Here is a 16,628-nt window from a genome sequence, read left to right on the forward strand (position 1 = left end):
GAAGAGCTTTCAGCAAGTTATGGGGACTAAGGTTACTCTTAGTACGGCTTATCACCCTCAAACCGACGGCCAAACTGAGAGGACCATTCAAACTCTAGAAGATATGTTAAGAGCATGTGCTCTAGACTTCAGTGGTAATTGGAGCGAACATCTGCCCTTAATCGAGTTCGCCTACAATAACAGTTACCATAGTAGTATTGGAATGGCACCATACGAAGCTTTGTATGGACGAAAATGTCGATCACCACTATATTGGGATGAAGTTGGGGAAAAAGCCATTGTGGGACCCGAACTGATCCAAGAAACAGTGGATAAAGTTGCTATGATCAAAGATCGACTAAAAGCTGCTCAAGATCGACAGAAAAGCTGGGCTGACTTGAAAAGAAGACCCGTGGAATTTGAAATTGGAGAGAAGGCGTATGTGAAAGTGTCACCCATGAAGGGTGTAATCCGATTCAATAAGGCTGGGAAACTGAATCCCAGATACGTCGGACCATTTGAAATCCTTGAGAAAGTAGGAACACTTGCTTACAGATTAGCACTTCCCCCTGATATGTCAAGGATCCATAATATTTTCCACGTCTCGCAGCTGAGGAGATATATTTCTGATCCAAGTCACATTCTGGAAGCTGGACCACTTTTGGTTGAGAGTAATCTGAATGAAGGGTTGAAGTATGAAGAAACTCCGATTCGAATTGTGGATTTCAAAGACCAAGTACTGAGACGAAGAACTATTCCATATGTCAAAGTACAATGGTCCAACCACACCGAAAGAGAAGCTACTTGGGAGTTGGAAGAAAAGATACGAGCACAATACCCTTACCTCTTTAAAGATCATGCATAGCCAAGTTTCGAGGACGAAACTTCTCATAAGGTGGGAGGGATGTGAGAACCTGAAATTCAAGCAGTAGCAGCAGCTGGCCAATTTCAGCAGAAGCTAACAATTCCAGAAGCAACTCATATTTCAGAAGATGACAAAATCCAGCAGACAGAATCCAGCAGATAAAATCCAGCAGCAGCAGCAGCACGAAATTCCAGCAGACAGTTACTAATTCAGCCATGACTTGTAACTGAAGCATTTAGCACGGAATAAAGATTGTTAATGGCAGATTATGGCCATTAATTGGGAGGCTAACAGTCAGAATTTTTGCCTATATATAACACTCTCAAACACCTGAAATGGGTTACACAAATATTGAGATTATCATTTGAAAATTAGAGCTAAGAGAGTACATTTTCGAATCTGTAAAATCCAGAAGCAAGGCAAGCAGATTTCAGAATTCAACCGAAACACTTTTAGCAAACTACTGTAACTGGGCTTATGTATAAATATCTTGAAAACCGTTTGATGATTTCTGTTTTAAAGCAAAGTATATTCTTGATTTCTGATATCTGATTTTGAAGCACTGAACCTTAGTGAACTAATGGTAGGAATATATATTCTGAACATTACTGATTACTGATTACTGATTACTGGCCTCACCCCTTAGAGGAGAGAACATATAGGGGACTGATATCAGTTTAGCCATGAAATTCACGAACGTGCTCGGTGCTTACTTGATAAATTTCTGATTACTGATTACTGAATACCGAATACTGATTACTGATTACTGATTTCTGAATACTGATTCCTGTTCTGAAAGTAAAAGTTCTGTATATTCTTGAATTACTGTCCTGTATTAAAATGATTTCGAAAACTGGGAGTTATTCCCGCCCCCGCTTACTGAGTGACAATCATATCACTCACCCACCGAAATATATCAGATAAGAACGATGAGGAAAGGCTGGAAGAAGAGGAGCAGATCCAGTTCTGGGGCTGGTGAAGAAGATTGTTAATTCTTAGTTCTGATTTATGTTTTATTTTCCGCTGCATCTGTTCAGACAATGTAATTTTATGGTTTTACATTTCCGCTGTAAAACATTTGTCATTGAGTTGTAACAGACAATGATTATTATGAATAAAAGACGGGTTTCTGAAATTATGTACTTCTGAGGCTTGTTGTTTTCGAATGTAAATTTGAGAGCAACGTCGGTGTCAACCAACCCCCGTTTCGGGGCGTGACATTGAAGTGGTATCAGAGCAGAACCGGGTTTCATAATCTGGGGAGGAGGAACTAGAAATAATGAGTTCTTATAGACTTCTGAGAACAAGGTCTGAAAGTTACTGTAATAAACTACTGAAAATTAACTACTGTAATAGACTACTGAAGTGATAGACTAACTACGTACAGTTAGGAAAATCAGTAGGAAAACAAATCAGAATACAGTAGAGCTCTAAGTATTTCAGCAGCATGTCTGAAAAAAGCAGCATGTCTGAAATGAGTAGAAAAAAAAAAAAAAAAAATTTCCCGTATATCAAATCCAGCACATAACAGAAAATCAGTAGATCCAACACCAGTAGACGAAAAACAGTAGGATAAGACCAGTAGTCTGAAACCAGAACCAGTAGAAGGAAACCAGTAGATCTGAATGCAGAAGACTGGGTCAGTAGACTCGGAATGCAGCAGACAATGCTGGAAAAGCAGCAGACTGAATGCAGTAGCATCAGAATTGCAGTAGCAAGTGTATTACAGCAAGGGAATGCAGTAGACCTTGCAAATGGCATAGAAGTTAAGGTGTTTTTCGCGCAAACTTCAAACGGCCATAACTTTTGATCCAGGAGGAATTTTTACTATTAAGAGTAGGCGTTGGAAAGCTCTCGGCGAGGAGAACCTAACCTATTTTGTCTGAGCAAGTTGTGCATAACTCTGTATTGATATATGAGGATAATGTGATATTTCTGAATTTGATTGTCCTCCCAATGAACGACTTTGATTGTATTGTTGGCATGGATATCTTGACAACAAATCGAGTTACTGTTGATTGTTTTCATGGAGTGGTTCGATTTAGATCTGTTGATGGACCCAAGTGGAATTTTTATGGCAAGGGTTCCCAAGCCAAAATTCCATTGGTATCCTCTTTGGAAATGTCCTGACTTTTGTTTAACGGGGATGAGGGTTATCTTATCTACGCTATTGATGTCTCTAAGAAGGAGCCTTCTTTATCTGAGATTCCTGTTGCGAAAGATTTCTCGGATGTATTTCCCGATGAGATTCCTGATTTTCCTCCTCATCGAGAAGTTGAGTTTAGTATTGATCTTGTGCCGGGGACTGCGCCTATTTCTAAAGCTCCTTATCGCATGGCACCATTGGAATTGAAAGAATTGAGAGAACAATTACAGGATCTTCTCGATAAGGGATATATTCGACCGAGTTACGATGCGAATGTGTATCGATTATAGGCAACTGAATCGGGCTACTGTGAAAAATAAGTACCCACTTCCTCGTATTGATGATTTATTTGATCATCTTCAGGGTACTTATGTATACTCGAAAATTGATCTCCGTTCTGGGTATCATCAAGTACGTGTTCGAGACGAAGATGTGCCTAAAACTGCTTTTCGTACGAGGTATGGCCATTATGAATTTTTGGTTATGCCTTTCGGTCTCACGAATGCTCCTGCTGTATTTATGGATCTAATGAATCGTGTCTTTCGAGATTATATTGACCGATTCGTTATTGTATTTATTGATGATATTCTTGTGTATTCGAAATCGAAAAAGGAGCATGCTGAACATCTGAGACTGGTACTTCAAACTCTTCGTAATGGACATTTATATGCTAAATTGTCCAAATGCGAATTCTGGATGGATCGAGTAGTATTTTTAGGCCACCTCATTTCGAGACATGGCATATCTGTTGATCCTACGAATGTTGAAGTTGTATTGAATTGACCGAGACCTACAAATGTTCCTGAGATCCGTAGCTTCATGGGTTTAGCTTGCTATTATCGTCGTTTTATTGAAGGATTTTCGAAAATAGCTAAACCTATTACTCAACTGACACAGAAGAATCAGAGATTCACTTGGTCAGATGAATGTGAAGCTAGTTTTCTTGAATTGAAGACGAGATTGACCACAGCACCTGTGCTTACTATTCCCTCAGGTACCAGAGGATTTGTAGTGTGTACAGATGCGTCTGGTAAAGGTTTGGGCTGTGTTCTGATGCAACATGGCAAAGTGGTTGCTTATGCGTCTCGTCAATTGAAATATCATGAAACTCGTTATCCTGTTCATGATCTTGAATTGGCCGCCATTGTATTTGCTCTGAAGATTTGGCGCCATTACTTGTATGGAGAAAAGTTTGTTATCTATTCAGACCATAAAAGTCTGAAATATCTCTTTTCTCAATCTGATTTGAATATGAGGCAACACAGGTGGATGGATCTACTGAAGGATTTTGATTGTGAGATTCAGTATCCCCCTGGATCGGTGAATGTTACTGCGGATGCCCTTAGCCGTAAAGTTAATGATTCTGTTCTAGCTTCTATCAATGTCGCCAAAGTACACGAGGATATATGTACTTCTGGTTGGACTTTTCACTCGTATTGGAATTCTGTCACTGTCTCATCATTGCAAATTGAGCCGAACTTGATATCGAAAATCCGAAAGGCCCAACGAAGCGATGCTCACATTCAGAAGTCGAAAGAACTTGTATCTGCAGGACATCAGTCTGGATTTCAGATTTCTTCTGATGGTTCTTTACGACTTAATGGTCGACTGGTAGTTCCTAATGATTCTGATTTGAAATATGCCCTTCTTCGAGAAGCACATTTGTAGCAAATACAGTATTCACCCTGGAGGCCGAAAAATGTATTTGACATTGAGACCTCAATTCTGGTGGAGACGTATGAAAAAGGACATTGCTGAATTTATTTCGAAATGTCTTGTCTACCAGCAAGTGAAAGTCGAGAGAATGAAACCTGCAGGTTTACTCCATAGTCTCGAAATCCCAAAGTGGAATTGGGAACATATTGCTATGGATTTTGTGACTCATTTACCTCGTTTGCCCAAGGGCTGTGATGCTATTTGGGTTATTATTGACCGGCTTTCGAAATCTGCGCATTTTATTCCGTATGAACGGACTTATCCTTATAAGAGAATGACTCATTTATACATCTAGAATATTGTGAGACTGCATGGTGTGCCAGTCTCAATTGTATCAGATCGTGATCTCAGGTTTGCTTCTAAATCCTGGGGTAGTTTCCAAGAAGCGATGGGTACGCGTTTGGCTATGAGTACTGCTTATCATCCTCAAACTGATGGCCAGACTGAGCGTACATTTCAAACGTTAGAGGATATGTTACGTGCGATTGTGATGGATTTCAGAATAGGATGGTAAGATGTCTTACCATTGGTTGAATTCTTTTATAATAATAGCTTCCAAACGAGTATTGGTATGGCACCATTTGAAGCCTTGTATGGGAGACGATGTAGATCAACGTTATTCTGGGATGAAATTGGTGAAAAACAATTGACTGGATCCGAAATGATACAGGAAATGAATGATAATGTTCAGTTAATTCGACAGCGGATGAAAGCTGCTCAGAATCGTCAAACGAGTTATGCGAATAAACGAAGACGACCCTTGGAATTCCAGAAAGGTGATAAAGTGTTTTTGAAAATATCTTCGTTTAGAGGCACGGTTCGATTTGGCATGCGAGGGAAATTGTCTCCTCGTTATGTTGGACCATATGAGATCCTTGATCGAGTTGGGGATTTTGCTTGTGATAAAGTGTTTTTGAAAATATCTTCGTTTAGAGGCACGGTTCGATTTGGCATGCGAGGGAAATTGTCTCCTCGTTATGTTGGACCATATGAGATCCTTGATCGAGTTGGGGATTTTGCTTATCGGTTGGTATTGCCACCAGCTCTATCTGTCATTCACGATGTATTTCATGTTTCTATGTCGAGAAAGTATGAACCAGATCCATCACATGTACTTGCACCTGATAAGGTTGAACTTGATCCTTCTCTTTCATATGTTGAACAACCTGTTTGCATTATGGATCGGAAGGAAAAAGTATTGTGTAATAAATCGATTCCGTTAGTTCGAGTGCAATGGACACGACATGGTGTGGAGAAGTCGACGTGGGAATTAGAAAGCAAGATGCGAGAATCATATCCGCACTTGTTTGATTCTATTCCACGTGTTCCATTGTATTCCATGTATAGTGATCCATTCACTGATTTTAGTTTTGATATGTATTATAACTGGTGATATATTATATGTATAGAGATCTTTGAGATTTCGAGGACGAAATCTTTTAAGTTGGGGAGAAATGTGAGACCCCGAAAATAAAATAGCTTTGATGGCATTTTGGTAAATAAGTTGAAAAATATTCAATTTATTTTGATGGCATTTTCGTAAATAAGTTGAAAAATAATGAATTAATTTTAAAGAATAAAATTTGACATATCTTGGACATATGAAGTCCAAATGATTTGAAATTTAGATATAACGTAGAAAACTCAAAAATATAGAACTTTAATGTTTTGAGTTTTGAGAAATTTGATCGTTTGACTGGTCCAAAAAGATGTACCGATTATATTATTTTATTAATATAATATAATATTAAAATTAAAATTAAAAAAAAATAGAAAGATAAAGTTGAAACTCACGAAATCTTTCAGAAAAGTTACAGTAGAGGAGAGAAGAGTTTCGAATTTCTTTTCGATCTTGCGAATTATCGGTTTATCCAATCGACGAACCGAATTCAGTTCTGGGATCGTTGACACGAGGTATTCGATTTGAGGTATAAATTTTATATTTTTGGTGATGTTTGAAATTCGTCGATTTTTGGAATAAATCCGATAAATTGTTAAATCATACAGAAATTGAAGATTGCTGAATAGTGTATGATTTTAACGAAGAAGAGATGATTATAGTAATGTTATTTTGGATTATTCTCAGTTTATTATAATTAGAGAATTTTAATCGTTGGATTGAGATTGAAGAATTATTTGTCAGTTATTATTAATTCTGATAAATATATGCAGTAGAATAACCGACAAGAAACTAAGTTTTGAAGTCGAAATTGAATTATGTTATGATTTTGATTTGTTATGAATTTTCAAATTTTCAAAAGATATTTGAAACTTATATTGTGAATTTAAATGAAGTAATTGATTGAAATGAATATGTATTTGATGTAGATAGATAATTATACTGATATATTCAGGCTACATCAACTGGAACGAAGAATTGAGGTATGTTGTGACTGGGTAACATACGACAGGTATCTGTATCATTTGATAAATGTTTGATTGAGTTGATTGATTGGATTGGAAAATACGTGTCTATATGCCTTATGTGATGACTTGATGTGGCATACATGACATTGGATTGAAATATCGATGTATAAATTAAATGTTTTGTTAACACACATCGTTTGATGCATACATCGATACATGACATGCGCGTTGAGCTATGATCCTTGGATACCCTGATATGTTTTGATTGGATTCTGGGGTTTGTGAACACATTGCTATGTTTGGTATTATATGATCCTTAAAGCATAGACATTTGTGGCACCGATGATTGATATGAGATTTGGGATTTGATGGCGCTTCGTCGACGCTATCATACAAGTATCCCTTATTGAGGCCGGTGTGCCAGCTCGAGCATTGATTTGATAGCGATTCGATTGATTCTGACATGTGCTCAGTGGATGGGCATTTGACCTGATACCTCCACGACATACATGCATTGCATACCATATATCATTGTTTAGATATATGTGATATATATGATGGTTGTTCCATACGGAGCTTTGCTCACCCCCAAGGGGGCTGTTTTTGTCTTTGTGTGTGGACAATGGCAGGTACTCCAGGATATCAGGAGGCCGGAGAGGGCACTTCTGGAGGGAGTCACAGTTTGAGCTGAGGTTTTCTATTCTGTTCCCAGTATATATGTATCTATATATCGGGGCATGTCCTGAGGATATGAGTTGTTTGTTTGTGATTGGATTTGATTATGTGTGGGCATGTTTTATGATACGGGATGAATACTATTTTTAGTATTCAAACAAGATATTTTGGGCTTATTGTAAAGAAAATTTAAACTCGTTTTTCGCTGTAATTAATTAACCCTAATCAGATCATGTTATAATAACGATTAGGAGCTAAGGGTCCCATAATATGATCCAACAACTAATATCATTATCATAAAAAATTAAAATTTAAAATTGAATAAAGTTACAAAATCTAAATTTATAATTTTAATACAGTTTTAAAAAAATCTTAACTATGATTATATGTAATAAATTATTTATTAATTATTAAATGATGGATGTTATTTTATTTTCTCTTTATTTTTAAGTTTTATTTTTTTTTTTATTTTAATAGTGGTTGACATGTCTGAACAACAATATGAGACGAGTTAGGTTGAGGTTTTCTCGACCCACCAAGTTGGCGGATTGACCTACCCTGTTTGGTGGCGGGCTAAGGCAAGACTATGCGAGCCAGCCTGTTGTGACTACATTAGTTTCAATGTGGTGCCACCACATGGATCATGTTCACACCAATCACAAATATGTTTTCGAGTAATCAAGAGAAACATATCCCAGGTAGGAGGAGATCCGATATGACGAGCACAACATTCTTTTCCTATCTTGTAATATCATTACCATAAAATATTAAAATTTAAAATTGAACAAAGTTTAACAAAATCTTGATTATTATTCAAAATTCATCAACCACTACCAATATTAAAGGTGAGCATAATCCAGATCAAACCGAACCGAACTAGAAAACCAAATCAAACTGCACGTTTGGATTGATAGTTAGTCTATCATAGGATTTTAAAATTAATCAAACCAAAAAACATAGTTTTGTTCAAATTTTTGACTAAACAAAATAAAACCAAACCGATTCTATAAATATTTAATGTTTCTAAATTTTATATTTATAGATAATTTGATTTTTAGTTTATATCATGCGACCAGTATTATGAAAAATGAAAATAGATATTAATTTTATAAATCTCAGGTTCTCCAATTATTTAAACTGAAATTGAATGGATACAAAAGATAAATATCTCACATTTGATGTTTGACGACAGATGAGTTTTTTTTTTTAAGCTGAACTAATTCATTTTGAGAATTTATTTATTTTGATATGAAAGTTGCGTACATTTTAATGTTAAATTGTTTAATATTTGTATGTTTATTGATATCTATATATTTATAATAGCGTTTAAATTTTTTTAACTCTTTTTAAAAATAGTCAAATATTTATTTGAATAAAAATTAAAATTGATAATTCAAATCAATCTTGACCAAACTGAAACCTAGGTCTTGCCTGGTTTTTAATTATTAATGATTTGATTTTGTTTGCCATTTTGCAAAAGAAAAAACTTGTATGAGACAGTTTCATAGGTCGTATTTTGTGAGACATATCTTTTATTTGGGTCATCCATGAAAAAGTTTTAATTTTTATGCTAAGAGTATTACTTTTTATTGTGAATATCGATAGGGTTGATCCATCTCACAAATAAAGATTCGTGAGACCGTCTCACAAGAGACCTACTCTTTTGCAAAACTCGTAGCATTGATTTGGTTCGAATTTTTAGTATAACTCATAACAAATTTTTTTGTTTGGCAGATTGTGTCTGACTCGATGGATCGAATTCAAACTGAAGGTTTGTAAATTCATAGCAAATCAATGGAATAGCTGTTACTTTTATTCTCCAATATTCATTTTGTAAGTATGCATAGAACTAAAATTGAAATGATCTCCTCCGTCATCCGAGCTCCCAAGTCGGCCTAACAGCCTTACTCGTTTAATCTTGAACAAGTTACCTGAGGTCCCAAAATGAAAGCCAGGAATCCATAGGACATCCGACTCGATTATCCGAGCTTGCCATCAGTTCAACTCGTCTTCTGAATTCAATAGTTAACACTTAAAACTACTGAAGACCCATATGGACAGAGAGTACTTTCCCAGATTTTGAATTGACTTGATAATATAGACATGCTTGAAAGATAAATCAAGTGTAATGAACACGAAAAAAGGATAAGGTTTCAGGGATTCAAGGTTATCGACGATTTAATGCTAAATAAGGGCCTTATTTCGCCTATGAATACCCAAATATAATTCATTTCCAGTCTCTTTCAATTTATTCCATTCCTCTCATATTTTTCCCTTTGACATTGGTGTTAGATAGATTCCATAGGAAGAACTCCCGGTACCTTCTCACCTATTTTTTTTCGTATTTTTCATGTTACTTTTTCTTGAAAATCATCGGAACATAGTCTATGACTCTATATCTATAATTGTACGGCATATCATTAATCATCCAACCTTAAGCGTTATTCATGTCGCATACAAAATCATGCTTCAATAGTTTAACATGGAAGAATCTAATAGAGTGTTCTTACCAATGTATCATGACATTACTCTCTCAAAGTCTATTGGGCAAAAGATTCCTAATGAGATGAAAACAATGTCATAGATATCTTATATGTCAGCCGTCGACAAAATAATGCACGACATGCTATGAATAAGATCTGATGTCGCCGATGCTTTTTTAAGCGTCACAAGCAAAAATATCAGTTTGATCTTGGACAATTGCACCTGAAGGCTCTAAAGGACGTCATAAAGTATCTGTGAAGGACTAAGGATTTGCTTATAACCTACAAGGTGGATAATGCAAAACGAACAAAGTACATAGTCTTTCTTTCTTTCTTTTTGTCGTTGCCGGAAAGATTTGGTGCTAGGATGCATTCAAGGATCAAAAGTTATTTTTTTACATGTGGGGTCCACTGAAAATATCATGGATCCACATGTAAGAATTGGTCATAGATGCCCATCCTAGAATGCAACTTTACGACAATGCCCTAAATGTAAAATCAAACTTACATACATGTTGTTGCAGTTATTCAATTAATAAAGTAAAAAGTACATACTAAATAGTTATATTACAAAATTTAAAAAAAGCGTCTGTTCTTAAATAAGATATCACATGAAGTCATCGATTATGGAGAGGCTAGGTACTACTAGAATACTGGCAAGGACTAGACACTCATCTTCATCGCATAATACTTATAGCAATTCAGAAAAATGGATTAATGTAATATCATTCAACAATGTAAACCAAAAGAACCAAGAATGCAACCGGGACATTTCACAATTGCAAGAAACATACTAGCAGATTCGCTCAATAAAAAGAACTTCAGGCAATGAAGAAAGCTAAACGGTAAGCAACTAATTCCTGTGGCGACTAATTTACCTTCCACGTTTTCATAACTAATTGCTGTCATGTAAAGCATTTGACAGTCCCAACTAAAGCAAGAGATTCCATGAGTGCCTTGAGAAGATAATCCGGGTAAGCTTCAATGCCAGCGTAACCGTGTTCCACTTGCAGAGAACTCAGAACCTTGCCAACTATCTGAGGTATGTCATTTTTAGCACCTTAAACTAAAATAACAAGTACCATCAAACAACAAAATACTTGCCCCGTTTACCTTCCGAGCATAGCCGCCAAAAGCTACACCACTGATCAAAGCATCCGACGAATCAGATAAATTTATTGGTATGACCTCATCATTTAATTTCTCTGTGAGTGAAATTAATTAGTAAATGTAATACTGTTGAATCTCGTAATGTGTTTTTCCATTATTATATCTAAAGGCAAGATTAAGTACCAGGTAGGCTGGCTGTTTCAAATAATCCCTCCTTTTTTAGCCCATTTATCGTGTGGGCGTTGGTACCACCGGCTAATTGAAGGAAACCTGTTACTTACGAAGAACTAAACAATAATTTTCTCTTCAACTTCACAAAGAAAGAATCGTCAAATGTACTTTCATGGAAACTAAAAGATATTGAAAAGGTGCATGAAGGTGGTAACCTTTAGGCCTATCTCTTGCTGCAGATAAATGTAAAGCAAACGTGATTGCCTGCTTTGTTGCTCCTCGTCCAATATCTCCACTCATGGGGCGACCATCCAGCTTATTAGAGTAAAATGATACAGTTCACTGAATGTTTTCGTCAATATATTGTCGCAAACTGATACACATAAGAAATTTACAGGACTTTTACCTGCCATAAATTGTGGCAATGTAGGTTTACGTTCATTGTTGCATAAATAGAATGCATCACAGGTATAGTCAACTCGTTCATATCAGGTAAGCTAATCTGCATTTATTACAAGAGTTTTCATTTGCCAATCCGAAAAACTAAATATACCATTTTGACTTGTTATTTTTTTATTATTTTCACGACCACGACTGATGAACTGATTCATAAAGTTACTTGCAAGGTACGCTTACCGCGACAAGCCTCAGCTTATCAATGGAATCTCCCAAACTATTCCAAAGTCCTTGGAATGACTCTGCCTGCCTATGATCGACCAATACATAATGTGAGTAACGTAATTTAAAATGGGTATGAAATTACATAATAAGGTTCAACAAAGATTCAAATACAACAAGTCACATGGACGAATATGATGTAAAAATGGCAGGCAAGTGTTTTAACAACTGTAGGCTACCTTCTGCTCGTGTGAATTTCTATGGCATCAACATCATCCTGTTTAAGTAGTTCAGCTGTAGTAGCAGCATCCCTTATATATGGAGATGCTCCTGCAATGAAATTCAACTAGATTGGCTGAATAAAGAGCAAGAACCAATTAATGTCTCACGAGGAAGAAATATCCAGGACGCGAAAGAGAAATTAAAAAAAATGGAACTGACTTATTTTATCATAAGGACAAATTGGTAAGCAGCGGCCACAGCCATAACATCGCTCGGCCAAGACACCGCCCTGCTTATAGATGATATAAATAAAAAATGATAAAGCAAAATTAAGGAAATTGAGATGAACCTTCGGTAAACCAGCTTTTCCAAAATATGAGATTGCATTAGCAGGACAAATACTCTCACATGGCCTTGAGCAATCTACTGGACAATCATCCGGATCAAATTCTAGAAACATAGTAATTCATCATCAGAATCAAACTCCAAAATTTCAGTCCACAAATTGATTTAAAACCTTTGCACCAAGTTACTTGACTGTCATTTTGATCTATACTAAATCTTGCGGACAACAATTTAACTCGAGATTTAACTTACAGTTCTTATAGCAATCTCAATCTCTGAAGCATAAAGGACACTTGAATCAGTAAATGAATGAGGTAATACAAGTACAAAAATGTTCAAGGAGGAATCCATAAATTAGACTGCGAAGACTACCTGCTTTACGAAAATGCAAATCTTCATCATCGTTGACGCTGACCATCACCCAAGGCCTGCGAATGGGAATAATAGCTCTGGCTGCTTTGATTCCATCATTTACAGCATTTACAACCGAAGCCTCGGCAGCACAATCAATACAATCGACTGCGGTTGACACATCATAAGAACATAAGTTCTCAAATCCCAGCACAAAAGATCAAACTCTATCGACATTAAGAAAAAAAATTGTCTTCAATAAAAGATTATATAAACACAGCTTGCCACTGGACTCACTTTGGCATAATCTTTTGAGATTGTTATGGCTTCGAAGGAAAAATGAAAGATATAGTATATCGTCACAAATCGATACAACAGTTGCACATATTAGGCCGTTTTAAAAGAAAATGATTTCATATTGTTAAAAATTAAACCTCCGAGACAATCTTAGGGATATGTTCAGTGACCCCTCTCTCCCTGTATATAAATATATATTATATATTCACTCAACCACTAAGCTAAAATTAAAAATCCTACTTCCCTTCCTGATTATATTCAAAAGCATGCTCTTTTATCTTTATATATTTATAAAATCATTCTTAGTTATTTTACCTCCAGAAAGAGTATAAACCAGAGAAAGATTTCTGATGTCAACCACATCCTATATGATAACAAAAGGCAACAGAATTATTAAAAAAAAAAAAAAAAACTTGAAGAACATCTTCGATAAATAGTTTATCGAGTGATGATAAAAAAAAAAATTGATAAATTTCGAAGAAGTGCCTCAAAGCTAGCACCACAAATGAGCTTAACCCAGTTGCCCTTTCTGAGAGATTCCAATGGGGATGTCACGATAGAAGGAATCCCTCTTTTTGTTAAGATATTCTTCACCTTTTCAAGGTCTGCACTGCTGCTGCTTCGTTTGTGCAGCTGACCTGTCGATAATAAACAAACCATGTGTAAAATTCAACCAGAAATCTTCTCCCGTCTATAGATAATGAATCCATAGACACACAGAGAGACGTGTGCGTGCGTGTTTGTATGAGTCAGGAATAGAGAGAGAGAGACTGGGAAGCTGTGGGGAGAGAGAAGCAGAGCCAGAGAAGCCGAGAGAGATCATAGAGGAGATGACAGGATGGACGACTATGCGGTCTTTTGTTTCAAGTATCTATGTATCAACAAGGATTTCCATTGGGATGACTTGAGTGGTTTGAGTCGTGTGGGAATATAATATTATTTAAAAATTATTCAATTTGACTCTAAATCAATTCGAAAACTCTCGAACTCGAATCAATCCCATTTTGAATTTTTTAAAAATTTTAAAAAAAATTCAAAAATAATAATAATAATAATATTTTAATTTAAACACATAATAACAAAATCTTACTCGTATATATGATTTAAATTTGAAAGTCTAATGATTGAAAAATAAAATATATTTACTAAATCAAATAGACAATTGTTTCAAAAATAAAAAATGTTCAAAATAATTATTAAATTTGAAAAATTATGAGATAAATATACAAAAAATATTTTTTCAGACTTATATATATATATACAAATATAGATAATATTTATTAATTATATATTTTTTTAAATTAAAATTTTCATGTCAACCGCAATCCAACCCAACCCAACCCAATAATTTTCTTCTTTAACGTTCTTCGGTTTTACATTTCTTATCAGATGTGTAATTGTAATGATTGAGAAACATTTTCGAGTCAATTTTCATGTTCAAATGGAGGCATGGGTTGTGGTCGAAGGTCCACAGCGGTTTTCGGCTTTATGTACATGTGTTTTTTTCTTCTCGTTTATTCGTTTTACATTTCTTGGCGCTTTGTTTATGGGTTTTCGGTGATAGTTTTATCTGTTGTTGGCGCATGGGTGTAATTGTAACGATTGGGAAACTTTTTCGAGTCAATTTCATGTTCAAAAGTTTCCTGGTGTAGTAATTAAACAAGTTTTTTTTTCTAGTTTTTGTTTCGAACTTGTATTTGAATATTGGCCGTGTTTTCTTTGTGGATTCATATTTGTTTCTTAATTAATTTTTTCAATTATTATTATTACTGCTAATTTGCAAATTGATACGAAACATGCTGTTGTGAATGGAAATAATTAGAATAGTGTTGTTTTGAGGTATTGTTGTGTTTGATCAATCTATAAATTAAATTGAAATTGTGGGGTGGAATATATGTTACGAATATTGTATAGTTTGGAACTGTTTTAGGTGTAATATTACATTTATTGGTTGAAAATAAAGGAACAATAAATAAGGAACATCGAGTTTGAATTACGTAAGTTAAATGTTCGATAAAATAACAATATGAACAAGTAAGTGAAAGGAGATGGCTAATTGACTGAGAGATAGTATTTTGTTCTTGGGTTGCAAGTTCTTTGTTTTTTTATTCATTTTGTATGTATGTTCGATGTTTGTTTGATCCAAGCTCATTTGTATCTTTGTTGTTTGTTAAATTGATTTCCATTGAAATTTTGATGAATAGGGAGGGGAGCTATGGAAGTTGAGTTATCAATTACTTATATCAACATATTCCTTATATTTAGTGTCATTGGTATAAGTTGGAAATCTTGCCAAGGTAAAGTTACTTAATTTTTTCTATGGGTAGCAGCCTAAAGTGTTTATATTCCAGTATCAATAATTTTAGAAGAATTTTGCGCCCTGTTTGTTTTTTGAAAAATGGGGCCACATTTAGAAGAATGGTGATGCCTATATTCATTGTTTTCTAAAGTTATTCTCAAGACACAATTTTGATGCTTATAATGGTCGAGCCGTTGATTTTTTAGAAAAATGGCACATATCAATTCAAAATGAGAATTATTAAATGTGTCGACATCTTTTGGTAATGCTCGATCTGCTTCCGCATATTGTTTATCATGTTTATAAATATATAAAAACAAAAATTCTAACAGATATCGTATACATAATACAAAATTTTGGAACTAGAAAATTTAACCATTCGTAACGAAGAACCAAATTATAGATTATTGATATTTAATACCTATAAGCCTGGAAAAATGTGTGCTCAAATTATTATTGTAATTATGTACAAATTGGAAGTTGAAACTCACATGTTTTGCTGTTTTTTCCAACAACTTTACAGGTTGTTGGAAAAAACAGCAAAACATGTGATTTTTTTAATTACGTGCTTGCTGTATATTGTTATTTGAAAGAGTGAGAGGGGTTGAATACCACTTCACTAACCTTTTAGAATTTTTAAGTTTCTAGAAACAATCTATGTTTGGATTTTCAGATACTTTTTTGGTGAAATTCAATTAGCGAGAAATCGTTGTGTTATGTATTATCATTTTTTATCTCGTAAACTGTAACATCAATATTATGTGTTTAGCAGAATAAATATTATATAAACATATTGTCAATCAAAAAACCGTTTTATAAAAAACCGTCGCTTTTTTAAACAAAAATTGTCGCTATAAGGCTATGGTCAAAATACCCGTCGCACAAAATGGTGACGGGTTTGTTCTAACAGTCGTAATAATAGTGACAGTTTTTGTTAAACAGTCGCTAAATTAGCGACGGTTTTTGTTAAACTGTCGTATACTT

The 16,628-nt window shown here is 35.0% G+C and overlaps 1 protein-coding gene across 1 annotated transcript; it reads right to left on the reverse strand.

Moving 5' to 3' along the window:
• Window positions 1–9,493: 9,493 nt before the first annotated feature.
• Window positions 9,494–14,212, reverse strand: LOC140809850 (uncharacterized). Its single transcript, XM_073167606.1, has 14 exons — window positions 14,060–14,212; window positions 13,832–13,983; window positions 13,661–13,709; window positions 13,070–13,216; window positions 12,702–12,802; window positions 12,572–12,641; window positions 12,370–12,460; window positions 12,149–12,218; window positions 11,919–12,014; window positions 11,728–11,827; window positions 11,525–11,611; window positions 11,345–11,436; window positions 11,110–11,268; window positions 9,494–9,760 (listed from the first exon to the last, which is right to left on the reverse strand). Exons 1-13 carry the CDS (start codon window positions 14,166–14,168, stop codon window positions 11,137–11,139), a joined length of 1,296 nt encoding a protein of 431 aa, XP_073023707.1. The 5' UTR covers window positions 14,169–14,212; the 3' UTR covers window positions 9,494–9,760; window positions 11,110–11,136.
• Window positions 14,213–16,628: the final 2,416 nt, after the last annotated feature.

This window comes from Primulina eburnea, chromosome 13, assembly GCF_022965805.1.
Source record: "Primulina eburnea isolate SZY01 chromosome 13, ASM2296580v1, whole genome shotgun sequence".
Taxonomy (NCBI): domain Eukaryota; kingdom Viridiplantae; phylum Streptophyta; class Magnoliopsida; order Lamiales; family Gesneriaceae; genus Primulina; species Primulina eburnea.

Bases quoted from the DNA above. Each gene is read 5' to 3' on its own strand.
- LOC140809850 (XM_073167606.1), bottom strand. From the start codon at position 14,168: ATGATCTCTCTCGGCTTCTCTGGCTCTGCTTCTCTCTCCCCACAGCTT. The intron at 12,803-13,069 runs GTAGTCTTCGCA...CTATGTTTCTAG, and splicing joins TTTGCATTTTCGTAAAGCAG to AATTTGATCCGGATGATTGT. The intron at 12,642-12,701 runs GTTCATCTCAAT...ATCTATAAGCAG, and splicing joins GAAAAGCTGGTTTACCGAAG to GGCGGTGTCTTGGCCGAGCG.